Raw genomic sequence first — 26,761 nt, 5'->3', positions numbered from 1 at the left:
TAGGTGATGGTGGATAGTTGGTTATGGTGGTAGGTGATGGTGGATAGTTGGTTATGGTGGATGTGATGGTGGATGTGTGGTTATGGTGGTAGGTGATGGTGGATAGTTGGTTATGGTGGTAGGTGATGGTGGATGTGATGGTGGATGTGGTTATGGTGGTAGGTGATGGTGGATAGTTGGTTATGGTGGTAGGTGATGGTGGATGTGATGGTGGTAGGTGATGGTGGATGTGATGGTGGATGGGTGGTTATGGTGGTAGATGATGGTTATGGTGGTAGGTGATGGTGGATGTGATGGTGGATGTGGTTATGGTGGTAGGTGATGGTGGATAGTTGGTTATGGTGGATGTGATGGTGGTAGGTGATGGTGGATGTGATGGTGGATGGGTGGTTATGGTGGTAGGTGATGGTGGATGTGTTGTTATGGTGGTAGGTGGAGGATTAGGGTGGATGGGTGGTTATGGTGGTAGGTAAGGGTGGATCTTTGTTTATGGTGGTAGGTGGAGGATTAGGTGGATGGGTGGTTATGGTGGTAGATGATGGTGATGGTGGTTAGTTGGTTATGGTGGATGTGATGGTGGTAGGTGATGGTGGATGTGTTGTTATGGTGGTAGGTGATGGTGGATAGTTGGTTATGGTGGTAGGTGATGGTGGATGTGATGGTGGATGGGTGGTTATGGTGGTAGGTGATGGTATATGTGTTGTTATGGTGGTAGGTGATGGTGGATGTGTTGTTATGGTGGTAGGTGGAGGATTAGGGTGGATGGGTGGTTATGGTGGTAGGTAAGGGTGGATCTTTGTTTATGGTGGTAGGTGGAGGATTAGGGTGGATGGGTGGTTATGGTGGTAGGTAAGGGTGGATCTTTGATTATGGTGGTAGGTGGAGGATTAGGGTGGATGGGTGGTTATGGTGGTAGGTGAACCACAGCGCTCTGGACCCCAGACTGGGGCAACGGTTTATCTTCCAACAGGACAACGGCCCTAAACACACAGCCAAGAAGATAAAGGAGTGGCTACAGGACGACTCTGTGAATGTCCTCGAGTGGCCCAGCCAGAGCCCAGACTTGAACCTAATTGAACATCTCTGGAGAGATCTAAAATGGCTGTGCACCGTTAAATATTAAATGAAGAAATAAAGAAAGACAACTGCATTTTTTCATTGCTTTATTATAAAAAACAAAAACAAACAAAATCAGGCAATAAATCGGCACTGATCGGGGTTTAGTCGGGGCAACAGTCATATCAATGTGCTTATTGAATAAATGTCGTAAAAACACATCCTCAGGGCAAAGACGTCGTCTCCATCACTCACCCTGTGTGTGTCTGAGATGATGTAAGTGAGGACGAGGACAGTAGATAGACGGTAGTTAGATTTAAATTGGAGCTACAAAGCTATAATTTTTCACGCAATGTTCAGAAATATGGCATTAGGACACCATTGTAATAGACAAGCAATATACTGTAAAATGGGTGGAACATTTTGGAGTAAATAATCTGCACTATTTACATCTGTTAAAAAAAATCTGCTGGAAAAAAACCTATAGAATTTGTAATGGGAATTATATTGGTTTTAATGGAAACTGATGTTAGTGGTAATTAGATGCCTTCTATTGGTGGTGGCATGTTATGTCTTAAAGACCAATTTAGCCACTTGGAGAACGCATGGTACACCAATAGGGACCATAAGGACACCATTAAGCATCCAGATTCTGACTAATCTCCACACTTTGGTTTGAGTGGTTAAACACCTGATAGTTTGTAATGGTAGTGGAATTTACAACATGTGATGGTTTCTACTATTTTTTTCCAGCAGGATTTATACAGAAAAACATGGCTATAAATTCACGGCACAATTTATTTTAAGTCTATTAAATTATATGAAAGAAAAAAAAACACCTGAAGACGTTGTGACCTTACAAGCCCCGCCCTGTTTTAGTGCATTATCCAATGGCTGGTAAAAAAAAAAAAAAAAAAAAAAAGGCACAAAAAAAGCCAGACTTTGCCCACAACATCCACCAAACATACGTGTTTAGCTGACAAAAAACAAAAATATTATTATAACAAATAACAGTAATAAAGCCGAGCCAGCAAAAAAAGAAAAAGCTGGTCAGATCAGGTTCGTTTTGGTTTGGACCTGGACGAAAACGTTTTAAAAAAAGCGAACCCTTTTTTTTCGCCAGAATAAACTCACACAAGCAAAGTATATCACGAAATATAAATAAAAGTGCTTAATAAAATTCCTTCATGCCTCCTGACTGTGCTCTGTAGATCCGACGTGGTCATTTCAGAATAAATATGAGTATGTTAGTTGGTTAAAATATAAAAAAAAAAAGTGCATTGAATATAAAGGAAACTTCAGTGGCAAAGTGGAGACTGAGGAGGGTCACGGAGTCTCTGCGTCATGAGAAAAAAACGTTCAGAAACGTTAATGCTAATACTGATTTGTGTGTCATGTTGTTAGTGGTCTCGGCCAATCAGAACACAGCGTTCTGAAATATTACTATTGAACCGTGGTAATGAGCGGGTCAGGGTTTTATCCGGAACGTATTCGAGGCAGGCAGATATTCACACACATTTAAATTAGATACTACACACTAACATGTTCTTGGAGTTAAAGGAAACCAGAGAACCTGGATGATACTCAGACACGAGGACTTTAAACAAACAGTAACCTAAAATCCGTATTTAAATACTGTGTAAATTTCGAGGCGGACTTGCACACGCGTTCTCTTCATTATAAGCGCGATATAAATGAAATACGTAACACGGGCGTGTCCACGTCCCTCCTTTTCCTCCCTGAAGACAATATTCTTCAATCGGCTTTGAGACTCTCGTCCCTCGATACACGCTTGATATGTAGTACATGATAAAGAAATCGCAGGAAAAAAACGAGTTTGAAAATCTACTCACCTGTCAGTTGTTTTATATATACACTCTCTACGGCTCACTGTAGGATCTGAGAGGGGCGGAGCTTCGTGAACTTCAATCGAATGTGAGACCTACCGAACGTTCAGTGCTCCAAGGAGACGACTATCTTACCTAATGTACTGTTAAATCCCTCACAGTACAGCGAACATGGAATCCATAGACTCGTACAACTGTGCCGCTACAGTGTCAGGGGCCTTGTTTAGGGGCCCAGCTTAGTGTAGCTGGGATTTGAACTCTCAACCTTCGGATCCAAAGTGTTGACTACGCCTGGTTTCCAGAGGCTCTGCATTCTCATCTATTCTCTTCCTCTTATTCGACTTTTCCATCACCTTTAAGTCACCTTCTTGACCCATTCTTATATGCGACTTACCTCAGACTTTCAAAAATGTACCATACCCATAGCAAAGCGCTAATTTACTCCCTAACACACTTTCCTTTCCCCTTTGCCCCTACGTGCAGTATCCATCTTCAAAGTTCTCTCACCTTTCTTGTCCTGCAGAGCCTCGTGGATAACCAGACCCCGTGACTAGAACTCAGAGGCTGAGATGCTTCAATGTAGTAGGGGGAAAATATTGTTCGGATGAAAGCTTCCTGAGTAAACAAGGGCAGTGTTTAGCATAAAGTACTGGTCTCATTTACACAATCCAGTCTGACTTGCTAATCTAGACAGCTAGTTAAAAAAGAAAACAGAACATTAGCCTGGTATCCCTTTCTGTTCAACATTTACTACATATAGCTAATCATGTTTCCGAGCAAGCTAGCTATGGTTAAGGTGAATATTATTATTATTATATGCGGGATTAGAATCTGGATGCTCGCTATATACGGGCTAACGCATTGTAGAGTTTGCTCGCAAGATATCATGGTAAAGACAGCATATTCAGGCTTTATGAAAAGGAAATAAGAGCCAACGCTAAGGCCATGTGCTCACGCCCTTAAGCTCCACCTCTCAAATCTCCACCCTTGTTGATCCTGGCCAATCTGGACATAATATTTCTCGCTGATACGAACGACTAGTCTCAGAACTACGCCGAAACATCTATTTACACAATTGTGCTTTCTGATAGAAGTTAGTGAACAAGAAGGCAAGCAAAGGTAAAAAAAAAAGAAAGAAAAAAGGTCAGTGTTTACGCCATACCCTTTGGCCACACCCACACGATACATTCTCGTCCGATTGAAAATCCCCGTTTTCACTCTTTAATGCTCATATGGACGGGAAGAAGCTTGAGAAAGGGAGGCGTGTCTACGAGTAGGGCGTGGTTTCAAGTTACCCCAGGAAGGTGTGTGCAGAGCGAGGGAGGTAGGATGAGGGGGCGGAGCAGGGTAAGAAGGGCTGCGTTGACCAACCATAGCTGGCAAGCTTTGGTTCCGCCTCAAACCCACCAACAAGCTCCCTCCTCCTGTGGGTAACAGAGTGGACGGGCAGTGAGCGGTGTCTGAGTCGGCCCGGATGACGGGTTTGTCCAATCCGAGCTTGCGCAGACGCTCGACGAGGTCGGGTTTCACACCGTACACGTCCTGCAGGAAGAACTCGGCCGGCCGCGACGTCAGGAAGTTGTCGGAAAGTGTGGAGGTGGACTCAAAGGGTACAGGGGAGGGGCAGAGGGAGTTAGGAGGGGTATTGGGGGGCAGGTGCAGGGGCTGAGGAGGTTTGGAGGAAGCAGGAACTTTCTGGGCAGATATGCCTTTCTCCAACAGGAGCTTAGCCAGGCCTGCAGGGGGTGCTGTGGCACGGCGAGGAGGAAATGAGTCACCCAGACTCAACCTGCACGGGGTGACCGGAGTGGAGGGGACGGAGCGGAGAGAACTTGGGGTGGTCGCACAGCTAAGGGAAAAAGAAAAGGTAAAAACTGTTATAAAAGATGGAAAAATACAAGAATGAAACAATACCAAAGACAGAAACTAAGTTTGAGAGTAAGAAAGGAGAAAGAGGACAAGAGAGGCAACAGCTAATCAGAGGGCAGTACCTGGGTGTGACCTGTGTGACATCACTAGGATGCAGGATGCGACAGGTGGTGAAGGTGTAGGTGGAGAACGTGGAGCTCTGGCACTTACCAGGATTCACTGCTTTAGAAAATAATCATCACACACACACACACACACACACACACACACACACACACACACACACACACACACACACACACACACAGCATAGAAATTTAATAAACATCTTCGGACCAATCAGGTTCTAGAATTCAGCAACACTGTAACAAACACAATAATAATCTCTGACCTATAGAGGGTGCTGTTGTAGTAACACCCAGGCCTGGTTGATACACAGGAAGTGACGTGGAACCCGAAGCCAGGTTTAGTAAGGTGTCAAAGGTCACTGCTGCAGCCGAGGAGACAGGAGACGCTCGTACAGATGGAGAAAGAGGCGGGGCTTTGAGTGGCGTAAAAACACTCCTCTCTTTTCTTCCATCCGGGGTGGAGGACGAGCGCACATTGAACGTGATCCCTTCATCTTCAGTCTTTGTGTTGTCCATCCACGGCGCTTTGTCATTCTCCTCATCCTCCTCCAGGTCGCTCAGATGATACACAGCATCCTGGGGGAGGGGCCTAAAGCCCTTAGTGACCACCCCGGGGTGCAGATCGAGGATGGTGGCCAAGTGAGGCTTTGCCAGCTGCTGCCAGTGGTGCAAGGTCAGAGAGCCTTCAGGAGGAAATGGAAAAGAGGAAAAGGACGTGAATTGGGACATGGTAGACTGAATATACTGTTTTAAGTAGGACGTCTGGTTTCAGGGACATCCACAGAGAACAGAATATTCCGAGTATATGCCCATGGTCATTTAATAATCAGGCAATTCTAATGGTGTTTGTGCACCCTATACCCTATATTACGATTAAAATCAATTTATTTTTAAAAATTTCATTAAAATGTATTAATTATATAATTCCATTTATTAATGAATATATTGATATTTATTTGATTTAGCACGTTTCCAAGATTTGTTTTTTTTTATATAATAAATAAAGTAATAAAGTTCAGTACTATTGTACATGGAGTGTTTGCTTTTTATCTTAGTATCCATTTAGAAATATTTTTATAATACAGTTCATGTGTGTTTGCATATGTACTGCAGAGTCACAACGTTAAAAATCAACCGCTTTATTGGTTTGGCAAATTAACATCGGCAACAATCCATACCGATGGTTTTTCCGGGTTGTATTATAGAGCATAAGAGCGGCCACTAGAGGCGATTCACTGATATCACACACTCTTATTTTAAAGTGTCTTTTTAAATTTATTTTGGATGCAACTCTTTTTATTTATTTGTTAATTTTCGTTTCAAATTCAATGCATGTCATTTATTACCTTAACATTTATAAGATAATTAATATATTTGTATTTATATAATTTTTATCACATTTTCATAATTCAGTAAATTATTTTTGTAATTAAGTTCAGCACTATTTTACAGTGTTTTTTTTACCAGCATCTACTTTTAAAACTATAAGTTGATTAACAGATTATTAGCATGCACGATTTAGCCTAGCTAGCGGTACAGGTCAAATCCATCGCTCCATCTCTAGTGCACAAGGCACTATTTAGGACTCACCCTCAATGGGCTTTACAATCTGCAGCTTTTCAGGTAAAAAGGTCCTGAAACAGCTGGAGGACACTGAAAACTCCGACAGGTTGGTGAAGGATGAGCGGACGCTTCCTGTTGGAGAGCTGCAGCCGCTGCTGCCACCCTCTGACTCCACCCCTTCGGAGAGCTCCTGCAGCTTCCGGTTCTTCTCGGCCTGAAAGTATTGGCGCTCACACAGGAAATTCTGCCTCCTCAGAGTGAGGCGACGCAGCGCAGAGACGAGGTCGCTTCCTCCGGGAGACCCGGGACACCCCACGAACACGCTGCTGAAATAGACACAAAACACACACAAGGGTTACTACCAGAACCCTGACACAGAGAAACGTACGTTGTGGAGCACACACTCACCTGTCCGTGGCGTGCTGTGCGTCTTCATTAGGTGTTTGGTGTGTGCTGGAGTGAAACGGCTGCGACGTCATAACCACGCCGCAGTGCCCTGACCCGGGAATAGGAGGTGTTGCTGCTCCTGCTCGAATTATCGACTCATTCGCTGACCTCACTGTCTGAAACACACGCTTATGGCTCGACCTGCAACAATCAAGTAATGCCCTTTTAAAAATAATTACACCATAAACACCATACAGCATCTCTGTAGGTCTGGAAATCCTACATCTCAGGTGTTACCTCTGGTCCTGAAACACGATCTCCTCCTCTACACTCAACTCCTTCCTCATGGTGCCTTCAATCTCAGCGGCTAGACACTCCTGAGAAAACGAGGCAGACAGACAAGACATGTAAAAGTCATATATATTGAATAAACAGGTAAAGGGAGATACAGTGGGACAGAGGAATATTATGTATTACTACCTGTAGGAAAGGCTGCTTAGGGAGACAGAGAGAGAAAGACAGGTGTGTGTCTCACCATGGGGTAGAGGCTGTGGGAGAGATGTCTGCGCAGCCCTGAGGACGGCGCGATCTTACTGCGCAGCTCCTTCACCTCCTCCTGGGACTCGTGCAGCATCCCTACACATTCTGCATTCCTGTCAGCAAGTTCATTTAGCTAAAAACACACAGAGTTTTTCACCATCCAGTCCCAGTCATACACCTTTGTCCACCAGCATCAAACATTTTCAGCAACCAACAATCCAGGAAAAGGTTTTTCTTGTCCACAAGGTCCCAGGGTCCCCACAGAAATATAAATACATGATTGAATTTAATGTTAAAAAAAACTTCACACACTATTGTAACATGCTTGCTTATGAAAACCTGTTTTTGCAAATCCGACTTGATTTCTCCTGATTCCCCAAGAGTTTGATTTTTTTTCCTTGCGATTCAGACTATATTTTTCCCCAATTCTGACTGTATTTCTCCCAGTTCCAACTATATTTTATACCTAAAATAGTCCTTTACGATTTTATCCATTGATTCACAGATGAATAGTCTATTTCCAAGACTAAATACTTTCTTTAAATCTTTAATATTTTTGTGAACAATTAATTTTATTCTATTAAAATGTGTGTGTGTGTGTGTGTGTGTGTGTGTGTGTGTGTATACCTCAGCAGTAAGCTGTCTCTGGGAATCCTTTGAGGCTTGTAGATGAATCCTCAGCTCTTCTTTCTCCAGCGCTAACTGAAAAAACATTAACACACAAATCACCTTCAAACATCTCCATCTGTCTTTCCACTTTTCCCTCTGAACCTCACTCTCTCCATCTGTCTGATTCCACCTCTTCACCTTCTATACCTCCTTCCTCTGTCTCTTATTCTCTCTTTCCTTGTTTTCTCATTTTTCTACCCTGCATCCCCCCCCCTCTCTCTCTCCCCCCAACCCCACAGTGGTTCACCTGTTTGAGGCGCTGTTGGAGCCCCACGATCTGAGACAGGAGCTGAGAGATTTCCTCCTGCTGCTTCATCAGATCTTCATTCTTCTGAGAAAGTTCCTCAGTCAGACTCACCATCTGAGTGTTCGACTCACCTAAGAAACACAACATTCTTCTTCCAAAACATTCCAAAACAAAGACATGACATTAGACAGCGTGTAATGAACTTACGGAGCTCTTTAACACAATCGCTGACCAGCTGCTGCTCTTTCTCCTCGTATGTTATGGTCTCTTTCTTCAGCTGACAAGCCTGTAGAACAGAAACTGTGTGTTGAGATCAAAGTTGAAAGATATGGTCATGTAGAACATCATGCTTGTCAGAAATGAGAAAAATGTGTATGTAGATCATAAATGAATTGTAGCTAGTGGTCCTGGATTTCTTTTTAACCTCCTTGATGATCTACATACTAAGAGGACCTATTAGCTAAACACCATGAGTTACTCTCTAAATGGGTCTACTGTATCGTCTAAAATAATAAAGAACTCATGGATTAACTACACACAAAAAGTGAATACTGAGAGGGTCTCCTGGATGAGTTACACACCGAGAGGGTCTCCTGGATGAGTTACACTCTGAGAGGGTCTCCTGGATGAGTTACACTCTGAGAGGGTCTCCTGGATAAGTTACACACTGAGAGGGTCTCCTGGATGAGTTACACACTGAAAGGGGTCTCCTGGATGAGTTACACTCCGAGTGGGTCTCCTGGATGAGTTACACACTGAGAGGGTCTCCTGGATGAGTTACACTCTGAGAGGGTCTCCTGGATAAGTTACACACTGAGAGGGTCTCCTGGATGAGTTACACACTGAAAGGGGTCTCCTGGATGAGTTACACTCCGAGTGGGTCTCCTGGATGAGTTACACACTGAGTGGGTCTCCTGGATGAGTTACACTTTAAATGGGTCTACTGTATGATCCACAGTGTAGATCAGGGCAGGGCAATTTATTTCTATAGGGGTCTGTGTTGGAGGGCCGAACCAATGATAACTAGAAATTAATTCTGCTTAATATTATGTCTTGGGCTTGAACAAGTGCACTGAAATCTGGCTGAATGTCTGAGGTGGCTATGCGAAGGACAGCTGAGAGGTGATCAGTTATAGAGGATCTGTATCTGGATTTGTAAAGTTTTGTAAGAAGCGTTTGTTAAGTTTCCAGCTTGGCTAGCAAAGCCTCCGACTCCTTTGTGTGCTCTTTATCAGATAAGCTCGACTTGTGTACCAACTAAGTACCAGAATTAAGCACACGGCTTTACCTTTGACTTTTGTAAAGAAATATTTAGCAGTCCATGTCTTGTTGAAAACGCAGCATTTTTTTAATGTGAGCCGACATTTTTTGGGGGGGCCAAGGGTAGCTAGCATCACCTGTCGCAGACAGACGCAGATACGTGCGACCATACGTAAATTATATGTCATGGTTTTTTAAAATAAAAGCAACACAGTTGTATTGCATGCTCAGCATAAATACTTGTTCATTTGTGTTTATGACTGACATACCGCGGGCTGGACAGGGATGCCTAAAGAGCCGTATGTGGCCCGCAGGCCATAAAATGCCCAGGTTTGGCGTAGATCATACACTGAGAGGGCCTCCTCATTAAATTGAAAGGGTTTCCTGGATTAGTTAGAGGGTCTACAGAGGATCAACCAATCATTAAATGTGGGGTGCCAAAACTTTGTGTTATTTTACAAGACCCATTAGATTCCATCCTGTGTGTGTGTGTGTGTGTGTGTGTGTGTGTGTGTGTGTGTGTGTGTGTGTGTGTGAGAGAGAAAGAGTTTAACCATGATGTCCCTCACCTCTACCCGGAGTTTCTGGTTCTCCTCCTCGAGCTCCTGCAGTTTGCTCTGCAGTGCCTCCAGCTGGCTGAGTGTCAGTGTGTGTGTGAGTGTGTGTGCAGAGGGAGTGTAGGGGAGCGATGGAGATGAGCTGGAGTCTGTTTCACTCTCCTCACTCACACTCGACACCACTCGCAAAAGCTCATCCTTCTTTATCAGCTCATGCTGCAGCTGGTGGACCTGAAGACGACCACAAGACCATAAGTCACACAACACAAATAACACAAATATTTACAGCCCTTGGTGTTTTGTGCGTGCGTGCGCACGCGTCTTTACCTGATCCAGCGCCTGCGCGAGCTGCTCCTCCAGTGATTCGTTGCGCTCCTGAAGGACATGGTTCCTCTGCAGCAGAGACTGGCCAATCCGAGCAGCCAGCTCTAGATCCCGATCCCGCTGTTCAATCAATACAGAGTACAGGAATCAGACAGCGAATCGGTATCAGGACCTGTTACAGCTCCAAACAATCCAATCTGTTACTCACCTCAGCCAACAGGTGTGTGACCACTTCAATGTCATTGTAGGTCTTGGTCATCTGCTCCACACGATCAGACGTGAGAACTGCAGGAAGAAAGGAGGAGAGAGAGAGAGAGAGGGAGAGAGAGAGAGGGTCAAACCCACACACACACAAAGATACATACACCACATGTAGGCATGTGCCAATAAATTATTGTCTTTTAATAATTTATGGAAGGAGTCTCCAGTACTAGTGCTGGTTACAGTAAAATCTGTAAGCTGTAAGAGAGCTTCCTGGATAAGCTACATAATGAGAAGGGTTCATAAAAGATCTAAAAACTAAGAAGGCCTGCTGGATAAGTTACCTACACTGAGAGGGATCCCAAATGTACTTTGCACCGAGAGGGCCCAGTGGATGAGATATACATTGAGAGGGCCTGCTGGATAAGCTACACACTGCAAGGGCCTCCTGAATGAACTGGACACGAAGAAGATCTTTTGGATCTGAACACACCGAAAGGGCCTTCTGTATGATCTACACATAAAGTGCCTCCTGGATGAGCTGGATACTAAGAGGGACTTCTATAATGAGATGGACATTGAGAGGGCCTCCCGAATGAGCTGGACACTGAGAGGGCTTTCTGGGTCAGCTCCTGTAATACTTTAGTAATATCAATATTGAATTTTGGCACATGCCTACACACAGTGTGTATATACACAAGGACTATTTGTTCACAGTCCTGCACACACAAACACAAACACACAGTACTACCTATAATTCCCTGCATGCAGGAAACACAATCTAGACTAAATGTTCTCTACAGGGTCATGCTACATGCTACAATTAGCATTGAGCAGGAACACCAGCTACTGCAAAAACTACAGCAAATCACATGATACTGAGCATGGGCGCAGCTACGTCACATGCAATACTATAATACAGAGGGAGGGAGGGAGGGGTAGAGGAGTTTATTAGAGGAGTTATGGAGCGAGATACCTTTGGAGAAAGTGTGAGAGCGGGGGAGAGAGGTGGAGGAGGAGGAGGAGGGCTCCAGGGTGAGAAAAGCTAGAGAGAGAGCGAGAGAGAGAGAGAGAGATGTTAAATGCTGGACACTGAGGGTATAATCAGCTGAATCCATATACCAGAGAGAGAAAAAAAGAGAGAGAGAAAAAGGATGGTTAAAAAAAAGAGAGAAAATGATGGAGGGTTGAGTGGAGAGCTGCAAAGAGCCTCAGCACCTGACCACAGGCTCCGCCCCTCACCCAGAGAGCAAGCACACCTGGGCAAAGAGAAATTCATAATGTGACAAATGCTTGCATTAAAGACACACACACACACACACACACACACACACACACACACACACACACACACACACATTAAGACAAACATTTCAAGACAAACAACACACACCTCTTAGATACACATTTAAGTGCAATCTGTTTTACACACACACACACACACACACACACACACACACACACACACACACACACACACCCCAAACGAATGCATACACAAAAACACAAATCCCAGAATACACACCTCTGTACACAAAACCATATCCTTCACAGACACAAACACTCCTGGAATGAATTGATCTACATGTTCATCATGCACTTCGTTGTCTATTGTCTCCTTCCTGTAGTGTGACCAGAATTAAAGCAAATAAGACAAATGCCAACAAAAAAAAAAGAGAAAAAAGTATTGGGACACCTTTTTCCCCCCTGTTACCACGGTTACCACTGTTAGCATGAAACTTTCCCTTCACTTGAACTTGGAGACCCAAAGCTGATCCAGCATGACAGTTCCTCGGTGCACAAAGCGAACTCCATGCAGATATGATTCACATGGGTTAGAATGAATGTGAACACTGACATCCTCCCTTCACCCACCTCACTTTAACAACACCCTTGTGTGTGAATTGATCATTCACCCTGATCATGGTGCAACGGTTAATATGCAATGCAAGGTTCAAAGATTTTTCTTTCAGAGGCGCTTTAAGATACACGAAGCTGCACTCCTGTACGTCGAATAAGTGAATTTTTCACAGATTCACAATGATGAGGCAAAAATTATATATATACACATTCAGGTCACAAGAGGTTATTGCAGGTCAAGAAACTCAACGGTACAGATACGTCTCCTTGTAAAAATCTGTCCTTCAGAACCGGTTTCATCCCCGGACAATAAACACCAAACAGGTTCAATGACATTATACAGGATGGGGCAGAGGTAGTAAATAAATCACGCACGGAAGTGTGTTTATTACGTTATATAACCGAGACACACATAAACTAAGTAAAAACACTTTTTTACTGCCTGTTTAAGTGCAGCACACAATCTCACACTGAGGGTCAAAGTTTGGAGCCGTTTATTATTCAAGTTTTCATCCACCCTCATCATCATCATCATCATTTACCACTTTTATACAGAAAGGTTTGCGGATAGGGTTGCAAAATTCCAAGGATTTTCAAGGCTGGAGACTTTACACGTATTAATGGGATTAAATTGGGATTTTAAAATCGCAGGTTATCCAATAACAGGAAACTTAATTGTGGTTGAAAAAAAATATCTTGGTTAAAACACAAAATAATGTCCACCTTCGTGAGTATTCACATACATTTCAGAAACATTACATACATTTTATTACATCAGGCAAAAATTTCTTTTTTATATCTGGATTAGTTTGCATGCATGTCAGTTTATGATTAAACAAAAAGATTATATTTATATGATTGTATATGATACAGTTTATATACAATTTCCCCAAAATTTCTAATGATTCGACATAAATTCCCATAGATTTCTGGTAAGTTTCCAATCTGGAATTTTTCACCCAACTCCGTGTCCCTGCACCGTAAGATCAATTGAGGACACAACCCAATGTCTGCCTCGGTGTCAAAACCAATACACATTGCACATAAAGAAGTACAGCCAAAGACTCTTCCCCCATTTCCAGTATGACTTAATACACAGCACAGGCATCAAAACAAACACAGACCTTTTTATTTACCGTTAAATGTCCTCTAAATGAGACAATCGACTGAGGAAATCAATTAAACACACTTACACTGACAACTTCTGCTTTTTTTAACTTAGTCCTCAGTGTCTATTCACACTTTTAGTGGTTTATATAGTTTCTGTATTCTTTCTGTGCATTACCACAAACCAAAAGTACAGAGACACCTGCCCACCACAAAAGATCTTCTTCCCCAAACTGTTGCCACATAATTATACAGCTTTACCATTTCCCTTCTCTGGAACTAAGAGGCCTCAAACCTGTTCCAGCATAACAATGTGAAGTCCATAAAGACATGGTGTGTGCCAGGGTTCGAGTGGTACAACTCAAGTGTTCTGGAATAAACTGGAAAACCTTTTGAACCTCAGACTTCCTCAATATCAGTACCCAAACTAAATCATGCTCTTGTAGCTGAGTGCACACTGATCCGCACATGCAAGAGTGATTGTTAGGGGCGCACATACTTTTGGCCATATAGTATATATATTACAGTTTGGGCTGTAAGATTAAATATGTCAGGACATTAGAGGTAGCATGTAGAGTACACTGAAATATGACATCAGCAATGAGCACTGAAATATGATACCAGACTCACATCAACACTGACAAATACACCAGTTTTAATACATACTTCTTTTCACTGATACAGATCAAAACACACACACACACACACACACACACACACACACACACACAACTGCTATGTAACCTTGTAATTATAGGTCATGCATATGCATGCACACAACATACACACAAACAACTCAATGCCCTTTAAACTCTGACCTTCAATAACGAAGCGGTCATACAGCTCCTCATTCTGAAGATTTAAAACCGCCATGGCTGCTGCTCCGCTCTCGCTCTCTCTCTCTCGCGCTCGCTCTCTCTCTCTCCCCCCTTCTCTCACTTCCCTCCCCCTTTCTCTCCATCCTTCTATCCCATGACTTCAGCCCTGGATCTGCTGTCAGATTACACTTAAGGGACCAGCAATAAATTCCACTGAGCCTGCTGCGCGCGCACACACACACACACACACACACACACACACGCTCACAGACACACACACAGGGACGTTCAGTGTACACTTGACACTGAATAAAGTGTATATAAATAGCCGAACCTCTGTGCACTGTCTGAAACACAGAACAGGTTCACACACGTGCACACACACAGAGCAGAGAGAGAGACAGAGTGTGTGTGTGTGTGTGTGTGCATGTGTGAGAGAGAGACAGAGACTGTGTGTGTGTGTGTGTGTGTGTGTGTGTGTGTGTGCGGGCATGAGTGAGAGAGAGAGAGACAGTGTGAGTGAGTGTGTGCGCGCGTGTGTGTGTGTGAGAGAGAGACAAAGTGTGTGTGTGCGCATGTGTGAGAGAGAGACAGAGACTGTGTGTGTGTGTGTGTGTGTGTGTGTGTGTGTGTGTGTGTAAGAATTCCAACTCTTGCAGGTCTCACGATCGTGGTCATGTTTCTATTCTTTTGTCCAGTCATCACACCTGAATGAATAGAAACTGTTCTGTGTTTCTGTCTGTTTTAAAATGCAGATCTAAAACAGACACACACACACACACACACACACACACACACACACACACACACACACAGAGACAGACGACTCACTCATGTAGCGAAATGTCTCCTCAGCCAGCAGTGAAGAGATGGAGCCGTGTTCATCCGGAGAGCACGCAGGAGAAACCATCCAGTCCTGAGTCTCGTACACGTACACAGGTTCTGCATTGGTCACGCACACGCTACGGCCCTCATCTAACACACACACACACACACACACACACACACACACACACACACACACACACACACACACCCACACACAAAATCCTTTTAGGAAATGCAGTATAACACCAACACCCCCTGTTGTGAATGTGTCTCAGTCAAAAGTGTCTTTTAAGAGACATGTGCATGTTCCTTTTTTTTCCTACGCAACAAACTTGGTATCAGTATGAAGATTTCGTTTGACCAAACAAATAGATAAATGTCCAGAGGTCCCCCCTCCCCCCCAGCATGAAGAACAGCTTTACACACACTCAGCATCCCGACAGTTCATTTCTCCAAACATTCAGCTGAAATACTTTGACATGCAAAACGTTCAAGATGTTTGTCACTAGTCGGAGATGTTCTTTGTGATCCAGTTCATCCCAGAGCAGTTCAATAGGATTTAGATGCAGTGACTGGTTGCCATGTTGGGTCCTTTCACCCGAAATAAGTCTCCAACCTTCCCTGATCCAAAACAACCCCAAACCATTAAGCTTTTGTCTCTGTGTTTACCTGTGGGGGTAAAACAGTCTGCTAACATCTTCTCTCCTGGTCTCTGTCACAAGTTCTCCTGCTAGAGACAAAAATGTCCAACTTTCTTCCACTCATTTACTTTATAATTCTTGTGTGTTTTTGCTTTTTCCCGTGTTTGTTGCCTAGAAACAAAAGGAACATCCATGTGTCTCAAAAAACATATAAGACTAGATGTTTCCACACTTTAGAAAAGTGCTGTCTTTTCTAGATTTGCTTGAATACAAACAAACCATATAGTTTAACATAGTTTTTCAATAGTTAATATTGATATGCAAATGCTTCAAGGAAAAAAAAAATTTTTTTAAATAAATAAATAAATCTTAGAAAGTAAAAATGCACTATGTGGACAAAAGTATTGGGACACATGACTTTCCAGCCATATGTGGTTCTTCCCCAAACTGCCAAACAGACATTTGTACAGGAAGTCTTTGGATGCTGTAGGACAAAATATTCCCTTCACATGAACCAGGAGATCAAAACCTGCTCCATGAAGATATGCTTTAAATGGAAAATCTCTCGCTATAGAGCTTTCACTTTCAACCCTACTGAACAATGAATGTGAACACTGAATGCACCCCAGGCCTCCTCATCTCACCTTCATTAGCACCTGACTTTATCATGAGCACAAACCAAAATATAGTGGAACATCCTCCCAAAAGAGTGGACGTTATTATTAATGTAGAATACCTATACACACTTATATAAATATAGGATTATTAAACATTACATAAACACATTTTCTAGACATAAAAACAAAACAAAAACACAACAGAAGCAAAGAAAGTAAATAAGCAAAATTCTCAGATATACTGACTGGCGGTGTTATAATATTGTTTCAATTAAATTAGCAATCTTAAACTCTCGATTCTGATTGGTCAGAAGGTGATGCTTTGTTTTCTGTAACGAGCGTCGGCTTTAATTAAGATCACTAATATCGATGGGAGCCTGTATTTCCCACTTAAAGAAGATTTGAAAAAAAAAATAAAGGCTGTCCCTCGGTGTCAGACTCGTCTCCCATATACTCATCAAGTGTCCATTAAGTCCAGAGGGATGTGATGAGAACGATTTGAGACACAGCCTTGTCTCTCTGAGTTCAGAGCAGTTCAACTGGGTCAATATGTAATTTACTGGGGCAACAGATAAATATAGATGCTGGTGCATGCTTTACACCCATGCGTTTAAAGACACACACACACACACACACACACACACACACACACACACACACACACACACACACACACACACACACACGCACCTGTTCCCACGGCCGCCTCCTTCTTCTCCGCACTCATATGCTTGACCTCGAGCATCCTGATTGGCTGCTGGGTGGAGAGAGGGCGGAGCTCCTCAATCCTACCCAAAGTGCAGCAAGGCAAGTGGGAAAAGGCCGATCATGACCTCACATCCTGTCCCGCCTCCACCTCACGTGCATGTGCACAAACACACACACACACACGTGCGGTCCTCCACCTAAAAGAGAAAACACACTGCTGCAGGATTAGAAATTAAGGGATCATACAAACCCGACTTCCAACATACGTTACTTTCAAAACGTTAAAGGGATAAAAGAACCGCTTCATGATGTGCTGCTCTCGGGGAAATGAATCAATGCCCGGGTGGTAAATGTAAATTAATCTTTTCTAAAAGCAGCAGATGCCCTCATTTGTTCAATTCAATGCAGCTTGATTACTAAAGAGTGTATCTAAAAACTGGAACACAGCAGAAGAAATGTTTGTCTCAGACGATCTGTCGTTTCTCTCGATTTGTTCATTGTTTCACTTTCTCTCCCTTCATCGCTCGCTCTCATCTCACTGTGGTTGTTTATTCTTGGTGCCTCTCTCCCTTCATCCCACACTCAGTGACATTTCTTCATCCACAGCTGTGCATCAGCCAAACATTCATCCAGCTCATTCTGTGTGTGTGTGTGTGTGTGTGTGTGTGTGTGTGTGTGTGAGAGAGAGAGAGAGAGAGAGAGAGAGAGAGAGAGAGAGTGTGTGCGCTTCACCAATCAGGGTTTTTCCTGTTTTTGAAGACTTAAGTCACTGCCACGAGTTTACAGAAGCCACAAACAGGAAGTGAGGTCATAAGTGGCGATGTACAGAGAGCAAGAGGAGAGAACAACAAATGGAGAGAGAGAGAAAGAGAGAGAGAGAGAGAGAGAGAGAGAGAGAGAATGTGAAAAAAATGGAGAAACAGCAACAAAAATAGAAAGAAAAGGAAGTATGACAGAAAATAAATCACACAGAGACAAAGGGTGAGAAGAATGAGAGAGAGAGAGAGAGAGAGAGAGAGAGAGAGAGAGAGAAACTGTATGAGATACAGAAAAGAGAGAACAACAGAGTATGAGAGAGAGAGAGAGAGAGAGAGAGAGAGAGAGAGACACACAGACAGAGAGATGGAGAGGCAGCTAGCAAAAATGAACAGAGACTGAGAGTTGCTCTCTCACACACACACGTGTACGTGTGCGTACACACGCGTGCGAGTACACACACAAGAAACAACCGCTATTTATTGCCATTATTGTTCAATATTTTGCTTTCAAAAAGGAAGTTGTCAGTAGAGCAGCATGATGCCACTCGCAGTCTTTTAATACCACACACACACACACACACGCGCACGCACGCACGCACGCACGCACGCACGCACGCACGCACGCACGCACACACGCACGCACACACCATTTTGGGAGAGACCTACACTTGGATATAACTTTGTGGTTGATGAGGTTTACTGTAAATTCAGTTCTGCATAAACAAACTTTAGTTCCTGTTGTCCCTTAATTCTCATGATCCCTAACACACACACGCACGCACGCACGCACGCACGCACGCACGCACGCACGCACGCACGCACGCACGCACGCACGCACGCACACACGCACACACGCACACACCATTTTGGGAGAGACCTACACTTGGATATAACTTTGTGGTTGATGAGGTTTACTGTAAATTCAGTTCTGCATAAACAAACTTTAGTTCCTGTTGTCCCTTAATTCTCATGATCCCTAACACACACACACACACACACACACACACACACACACACACACACACACACACAGGAAAGAGGCACTATGCATTACGCAGGCATATCACTGGCTCTCGTTGTAGACATGGAGACATCCGGATCACGCGCCATAGAACACCGTGAAGGTCATCCGTAACCAAGCAGAGAAAACGGAGCATCAATAAGAACAAGGCGTGTCTATAAAATGGACAAACCGAACAGTGAGGACATCAAGAGACTCAAAGCACCATTAAACGAGCTGCTGGAAGATCTGTCAAGTTCTGGTGAGTCCACGGCATGTGACGAATATGAGAGATGGCTTTCATGTTGTCTGGGTATGGAAAGTATTTCTCACAAACATGCTTTCAGGCCTCTTTGGACTTTGGCTTTAGAAAGACATTATTGGGACACCTGACTTTTCCACCCATATGTGGTTCTTCCTCAAACTGTTACCACAAAGCTGGAGGACCTCAATTGTGTAGAACGTTTTGAAATGTTGTAGCCTGAAATTTTCCCTTTCACTTGAACTAGAAGATCCAAACCTGCTCCAGCATGACACTGCCCCTGTGCACAAAGCAAACTCCATGAAGATCTGCTTTACATGTGTTGGAGTGGAGGAGCTCCTGCTATAAAGCTCTGACCTCAACCCTATTGAACAACTCTGGGATGAATTGGAACGACACCACAGGCCTCCTCACCTCACCTCCATCACTGCCTGACTTTACTAACAGTCTTGTAGCTAATAAGCACAAATCTCCACAAAATCTAATGGAACATCTTCCCAGAAGAGTGGAGATCATTATAACAGCAGATGAAATGTGCATGGGATGTTCAAAAAGTTTCCCGTACCAATCTTCTATTTAGGTGTCCACAAACATTTTTTGTGGGTGATTTTTCCCTGAATTTATCACTCAAAGATCATCACATCTATGGTGAAGCATGGTGGTGGATGCATAAAGACCTGCTTCTCTTCAGCTGGAACTGAAGTTTTAATCGAGATAAAGGGACTTATGGAAAGGTCAAATGTGAACCAGGGTATTTTGTGGATGAAAAAAAAATAGTTTTCTTCCTAAAGATTCGAATTGTTTTCCACTAGAATGTTATGGGTTGCTCCATTTTTTTTCCCAAGACTTTATCTATTCAACGTACATCAAGGACTAAACACACTGCTCTTCTGATCTACAGCGATTGATTTTCAAATCCTCCACGGGTCGTTTCCATGGTTACACTTAAGAAGCGTTTAACACCACATCACGGCGCTCACGTAGATCAACAAAAACAACCTGCCGATTCATACCAATGTACAAAAACTGATCACGAATATCAGTTTAACAAAACGCTTTGACAGATCCTTCCATTCACAATAACGAGTCACTGCATCTTCTACTTCTTCTTTCAGCTTCTCCCATTAGGGGGCGCCACAGCGGATCATCCGTCTCCATCCCACCCTGTCCTCTACAACCTCTTTCAACCCAACTACCTGCATGTCTTCTCTCACCACATCCATAAACCTCCTCCTTGATCTTCCTCTTTTCCTCCTTCCTGGTTCCTCCATCCTCAACTCAACTGCTCAGATAAATATACAGTTTAAATCATTAATTCATTCATCAGACTGTAGTTAATGTCAACAGTCTGCTACACTGACTCAAGACTACAGTCTGCTCTGATCATCATCACTGCACCTCAACATCTGTAATAAATGGACATTCGGTGCCACCCAGATGAGGATGAGGTTCCCTCAAGAGTCTGGTTCCTCTCAAGGTTTCTTCTTTATGCCCTCATGTTTCCTTCACCACAGTCTCCACCGGCTCGCTCATCAGGGACAAACTTACACTTATTAAGAACATCTTCATTCTTTATCAGCACTTTATCTGTGTAAAGCTGCTTTGAGACAATGTTCATGATCGATCATCATTGTCATTGCACAGTACAGATACACAGCAGTTTAGCTTCTACCACAAGTGCAAATAGGAGCAATTGTGCATATTGACAATTGCAAATAAATATACAAATATATGTACAGCATGTAATATATAAGGGGATTAATTATTATTAAAGGAATAAATGCACATCAAATAAATATAAAAGCTCTGGCATTAAAACAAATGTTGATCAATGCATTTCTACATAAATAAATTAATTAATGATGCATCTGTCCATCATGCACGCGTGCATTAATCTAAACTGTATGAATATTTGATTTAAGAGAAATATAAATAGATCAGAATAAACGCAGTGTATTTGAGCTGCAGCCCTGATTCGCGCGAGCGCACAACATCCGGGGCTTTCACCTCAATCCCACCGCTTCAGTTTCGCTTTTCTACACGTTTACAAATACAAACTCCATTCATTCTTCATCAAATGAATAACATGAAAACAATAAACCCACACGGACCTTGTGCGCCTCCTTTAAATGAAGAAAACACGCCGTTTCGCGCTGAGACTCTCCGCTGCTGTCACACTGCGACTCCTCAAACCAACCACCAACAACACGACGACGCGCGAGCGAGCCGGAAGTCCGCCAAGGAGAAGCGCCGCGCGCGCTTCCGGAATACAAAAAAAGGAAAAGAATTTAAACATGGCCGCCGTATCGCTACTAACGGTTCTAACATTTTTTAGAATAAGAGTCGCGGACTGAGAAATACATCCAAAAAAATTTAACTACATATTTCATTATTATTAACTTTTTATTATTATTATTATTATTATTATTATTATTATTATTATTATTATTTTAAACACATTATTAGAGCAAAACCCGTTTCTTAATGTAAAGGAGATCGTGGATTTCTGCTTTAAATGTTTATTAAAAAAATACTCTATTCCCTTATAAAATGTGTTACGTTATTACTATTTCTGCTTTATATATTCATCATTATATAACACATTTTATTAGTTTTAGAAATAAAAAAAAAGAAATACTTCATCTTCTGACCCATCGACATCAGATAATTACGAGTAAAAAAAGTAAGAATTTTCCATTTAATGTAATATAAGAATAAAAAATAACTTGGAATATGCTTTAGGATATAGCGACCTTTTTCTTTAAAATGCTTAAAATATTTATTTATTTTATTTTTTATTTATTTACATGTATTTGTTTGTTTTAAAAATGTTTTTGGAATTAATGTAATTGTTCGTTAATGTAATTGATCATTTATTAACTTTATTTAATTAATTAATTGATTTATTTGGTTGTTTATTAATATCGTTATAACGATTTCTAGGCTTGAGACTTTTATTGTGTGATAGGTTGTGACGTCACTATGTGGGATCAGCTGCGAAGAGGGGAGTGTGTGTGTGTGTGTGTGTATGTGTGTGTGTGTGTGTGTGTGTGTGTGTACACACTCAGAGGCTGCCCTCCTTTTGTAACAGTGGAGTTTTGATTCTAACATAATAATCCAAGATCATCCTTGAAGCCAGACCACGCGTGGTGAGTGTGTGTGTGTGTGTGTGTGTGTGTGTGAGAGAGCTGGACATGTTAAAGGTGACCCAGATGAATGAGATGTGTATCAGTGTGTTGATGTGATTGCAGTAATGTAATTATCTCCGGAAGTGACGTCATGTTGAAGTGTGTGTCTTGTCCCTGTGTGTCTCTAAAAGCTGATTAAGTAGTCCAAAATTCACTGAAGGTGTCGTGGTCATCAGTATTCTCAGAGCAGATGGGGTCAGATCAGATTAGATGTTCTCTGATCTCAGCTGCCCTTCTGCCCCACAGGGGGCTTCAGAACATCACGGCTCAGTGAGACTGAAACTCTCCTCGTACTGAAGATCAACATTAGTAACTTTATGGTCAGGTTTGTTTTGTTTGGATCTGATTTCATACACTGACCTTTTAGCAAACACTTTTTCCTGCTTAGGTTTCACTCCTCAGTGTTGACTGAAGTCAAATGACTCTATCAAGTGATAGAAGAACGTTTTGGGCCCCATGCTGGAGGAGATCTCAGGGTTTCTAAACACTTTGACAGACGACCCTGTGCTACACGATGTAAAAGATTCAATCACTAATGTAATGGCTAAAGATCATTTATACTTAATGCTGTTTCGTTGTTCACCGAAAACTCACTAGTTTTCTGTTTGTTTGTTTGTTTGTTTGTCACTTCAGGCATAATTATTTTTCACTTTTAGGCATAGTTTATTTATTTATATATAAAATATCATGTGTAAATTATATCTGAAGTTTAAAATTATAATTATTATTTTTTGTTATTTTTAAAAGTTAAAAAAATATTTTTTTTTAATTCCAAACTTTTTATTTGCAGATGCCTCACACAAGGTTTAATTTATTAAATTATGCAATTATTACATTATTTGTAATATTATTTTTTATGTTATTATTATTCCAGACATATTTTTAATTTATTGTTTTATTTTTCTTTAAAAAAAATTGTATGTACACCTATATATATATATATATATATATATATATATATATATATATATATATATATATATATATATATATATTTTTTTTTTTTTTTTTTTATATATCTTTTTATATTTAATTTTATATTATATTTTTTAATTACATTATTATTACATAAAAAAAAAAATTTCAGTTATAACATCTAGATGACATTTTAGATTTGTTTTTAAACCAGACATTTTTAGTTTTGCTTTTGTATTTTTAATTTCTAAAAAAATTTTTTTTACTCACAATTATTGTTATTATTAATTCCAGGAAATATTGTATTTGTTTAATTTAAAACTTAAAAAAAAAAAATATTTCAGATAAAAAATTTTAATATTTAATAAAATAATTGTTTTAAGAAAGAGAACGAAAGACACGTAAGAAGTTACGGGAATTTTAGGAACTTAAGTTAAGCTGAACTTGTTTACTGAGAACTGTGTGAGCTGGTGTTACAGGTGTGTGTGTGTGTGTGTGTGATTGTGTGTGTGTGTGAGATCGTGTGTATTGGTGTTAATTCTCTTCTCCTGTCTGTGTGTGTTACAGCTGATCAGGTTTGTCCATGTTGCTTTAAGAAGCTGATGAAGACACTGCAGCACAGCAGAACCGCCGTCAGACGTCCCTCATGTCGTTCCTGGTGAAAATGATCTCATGCTTTTATCCAGAATTTTGGTTCAGTGTCTGAGAAACACATCCTCCCTGTCCTGGTTCTGTGTCCTCCTGGGGACTCGAGCCATTAAGAATAAATGTCCTTGTTAATCTTTTCTGTGTCTCTGAGGGAATGTGCTGCTCTCAAACTCTCTGCTTTCTGTTTCCTGCTTTCTTTTCTTCCCACATTTCAGGTTGTTTATTTCTCGTTCCTGAACAACTTTTCCATTGGTTTTATTAACATTTCATTTGTTTGTATTTTTTTTCTTGTGACAATAATACAGTCAGTTTTAAAATCTGAACAATTCTGAAATAAAACTTAATACAATAAGTGTTGCTTGGTGGTTGCTATGGTGCTCTAGATGCTTTTTTAGAGTGTTGCTATTGTGGTTGATACAATCCAGATGCTTTCTACAGTTATGCTAGGTGCTTACTATGGAAATCTTATCAGTTTCTGCAGTGTTGCTAGGTGGTTGCTATGGTAACAGTTGGTTTTGGGAGTGTTGCTAGGTTGTTTCTATGGTAATTCTAGTGGTTCCTAGAGTTTTGCTATGTGGTTGCTAGGTAGTCTAGGTGGTTTCTGAAATGTTGCTAGGTGGTTGCTATGGTAGTTAATATGAATTCTCCATTGTTGCTATGGTAAATTATGTGAATCCTAGAATGTTGTTGGGTGGTTGCTACGGGATTTTATATAGATTCTACAGTGTTGCTAGGTGGTTGCGATGGTAATTCAGGTAGTTTATAGAATGTTGCTAAGTGGTTGTTGTGGTCATTTACAGGGTTGTTTATAGAGTGTTGCTAGTTGGTTGTTGGGGTTATTTACAGGGTTGTGTATAGAGTGTTGCTAGTTGGTTGTTGTGGTCATTTACAGGGTTGTTTACAGATTTGGGGGGTGGTGGACCATCTGATGTTTGTTTGATGATGGCCGAAATTGGATTACATTCTCCATTTAAATCACACAGTTCCTTGTACGAAACTTAAAATCTGTTCTAAAACACATAATTTCTCCCAATTCTGTGTTGAGGTTTTTTCTGTAATGACTAACATATAATACTGTCTGACTGTCGTTGTAGTGCACTCACACTGTTGTTCTGACTGTTGTTCATATTTGTGCTCCTCCCAGGATTGCTCCTGTATCTCCACCCACTCTCAGGTCCAGCCAGTTAGCTGTGAGGATCACTATGAGGACATAAGCGGGTCGTACCTGGTCAGTAAGAAGCTGATTTTAACTGTGGACAAAAACCCGAATCATGAAAATGTGACAAAGAATTATATAAATATGAATTTGTTCATTATACAGGGTATAATATTGAGGTAAATAAAAGACAAGCATTCAAACTGAAACCAAAAGTAACACTCCAAGTAAATAAAAACAGTTACTTCCAGAATTAATAAAAAAGACACTTTAAATAAACAGCATGTGGTGTCAGGTATTCACCTCTAGAGGCCACTCTCGTACTGTATAGCGCAACCTGGAAAAACTATTGTTGTGGATTTTTTGCAGCAATTAATCAGTAAAACCAATAAATTAGTCACCCTCTAATGTTACCTTCATTTAAGTGCTGTAGCTATAGCAAATTGTTTGTGTGTGTGTGTGTGTGTGTGTGTGTGTGTGTGTGTGTGTGTGTGTAAAACAGAGCAGTGATGGCTCGTTCTTCGGAGCTAATGATGACCTCTCCAGCTTGTCTGCTGATCCTGCAGACTATCAGCTGCTCTCAGTACTTGGTATGTGTGTGTGTGTGTGTGTGTGTGTGTGTGTGTGTGTGTGTGTGTTTGTAAGTCATTTAAACACATTGATGTGGTTTGCATGAAATACTGGATATTACAGCTATATTCAGTTAGATATTGAGTTAGAACATCGTGTGTGTGTGTGTCTGTGTGTCTGTGTGTCTGTGTGTAGGGCAGGGATTTAATAACCTAAGCCAGGTGAGCATGGCTCGTCACACACCATCCGGACGACTGGTGGCGGTGAAAAACACCAATCTGGATGAGTGTACGGAGGAGGAGCTTCTGCAACTTATGGTAAATTCCTGCTTTGTGCAAAATTAATGGCTTAATTGTAATAATACTCTATATATGCTATATAAACGTTATCTCTAAGTGTGTGTGTGTGTGTGTGTGTGTGTGTGTGTGTGATGAGAACGAGGCGCTCTTGTCCAGATTGTTTCGTCACCCAAACCTGTTGACGTCCAGATTAGTGTTCAGTTCCTGCTGCCAGCTGTGGGTGCTCTCTCCGCTGATGAGCTATGGTATACACACACACACACACACACACACACACACACACACACACACACATACACACACACACATCTATAAAGGTCACATTCTTTGGCTGTTCATATCGTGTAATAATGTGTTTGTAAAGCTTTATACACTTTACTATGACCTGTGTGGTTTCTAGAGTGGTACTTGGTGGTTGCTATGGTAATCTGTTATTTCAAGGTTATTGCTAGGTTGTTTCCATGGTAATCCATATGGTTTTTAGAGTATTGCTAGATGGTTGATATGGTAATCTATGTAATTCCAGGATTGTCAGTAGGTGGTTGCTATGGTAATCGATGTTGTGTTAAGGTTGTCACAAGGTGGTTGTTGTGGTAATCACTGATGTTTCAAGATTTTTGCTAGGTGGTTGCTATGGTAATCTATGTTGTTTTGATGTTGCTGCTAGGTGGTTGCTATGTTGCTGCTAGGTGGTTTTTATGGTAATTCATATGGTTTCTAGAGTGTTGCTAGGTGGTT

The 26,761-nt window shown here is 41.6% G+C and overlaps 2 protein-coding genes across 12 annotated transcripts in view; one reads left to right on the top strand and one right to left on the bottom strand.

The window, feature by feature from the left end:
- Positions 1 to 1,146: 1,146 nt before the first annotated feature.
- On the bottom strand, positions 1,147 to 21,489 carry trak2 (trafficking protein, kinesin binding 2). 11 transcript variants are annotated; one of them, XM_046847942.1, is made up of 17 exons: positions 21,359 to 21,489; positions 17,210 to 17,424; positions 15,265 to 15,408; positions 11,625 to 11,693; positions 10,656 to 10,732; positions 10,451 to 10,567; positions 10,136 to 10,354; positions 8,514 to 8,592; positions 8,307 to 8,437; positions 8,018 to 8,092; positions 7,386 to 7,523; positions 7,148 to 7,227; positions 6,872 to 7,051; positions 6,491 to 6,789; positions 5,164 to 5,583; positions 4,895 to 4,994; positions 1,147 to 4,752 (listed from the first exon to the last, which is right to left on the bottom strand). In XM_046847942.1, the coding sequence occupies exons 2-17, from the start codon at positions 17,262 to 17,264 to the stop codon at positions 4,125 to 4,127; spliced, it is 2,811 nt and encodes a 936-aa protein (XP_046703898.1). In that variant the 5' UTR covers positions 17,265 to 17,424; positions 21,359 to 21,489; the 3' UTR covers positions 1,147 to 4,124. The 11 variants fall into 11 exon arrangements, with proteins under 11 accessions (XP_046703898.1, XP_046703924.1, XP_046703915.1 ...); XM_046847968.1 differs by having other exon boundaries at positions 4,895 to 4,991; XM_046847959.1 differs by having other exon boundaries at positions 6,491 to 6,786.
- A 767-nt stretch (positions 21,490 to 22,256) lies between these two features.
- The window catches only part of stradb (STE20 related adaptor beta), an 11,733-nt gene continuing 7,228 nt past the window's right edge, over positions 22,257 to 26,761 (top strand). Inside the window, exons 1-6 of the mRNA XM_046860337.1 lie at positions 22,257 to 22,396; positions 23,918 to 24,008; positions 25,143 to 25,226; positions 25,657 to 25,744; positions 25,920 to 26,041; positions 26,160 to 26,268. Coding sequence (XP_046716293.1) covers positions 23,997 to 24,008; positions 25,143 to 25,226; positions 25,657 to 25,744; positions 25,920 to 26,041; positions 26,160 to 26,268 — 415 coding nt within the window. The 5' untranslated portion in view covers positions 22,257 to 22,396; positions 23,918 to 23,996. The remainder of the gene's footprint in view (positions 22,397 to 23,917; positions 24,009 to 25,142; positions 25,227 to 25,656; positions 25,745 to 25,919; positions 26,042 to 26,159; positions 26,269 to 26,761) is intronic.

The sequence above is a fragment of the Silurus meridionalis genome, chromosome 1 (genome assembly GCF_014805685.1).
Source record: "Silurus meridionalis isolate SWU-2019-XX chromosome 1, ASM1480568v1, whole genome shotgun sequence".
NCBI classification, from domain to species: domain Eukaryota; kingdom Metazoa; phylum Chordata; class Actinopteri; order Siluriformes; family Siluridae; genus Silurus; species Silurus meridionalis.
The sequence above is the reverse complement of the archived record's forward strand: the minus strand, read 5'-3'. Positions and strand labels throughout refer to the sequence as shown.

What these genes read in the sequence shown, in the direction of transcription:
- trak2 (XM_046847942.1), bottom strand. Translation starts at nt 17,264, where the DNA reads ATGCTCGAGGTCAAGCATATGAGTGCGGAGAAGAAGGAGGCGGCCGTG. An exon ending in GGAGACATTTCGCTACATGA is followed by an intron (nt 11,694 to 15,264) that starts GTGAGTCGTCTG and finishes CTCTCTCTCTAG; the next exon opens with CTTTTCTCACCCTGGAGCCC. An exon ending in GATTGTAAAGCCCATTGAGG is followed by an intron (nt 5,584 to 6,490) that starts GTGAGTCCTAAA and finishes TTCCTCCTGAAG; the next exon opens with GCTCTCTGACCTTGCACCAC.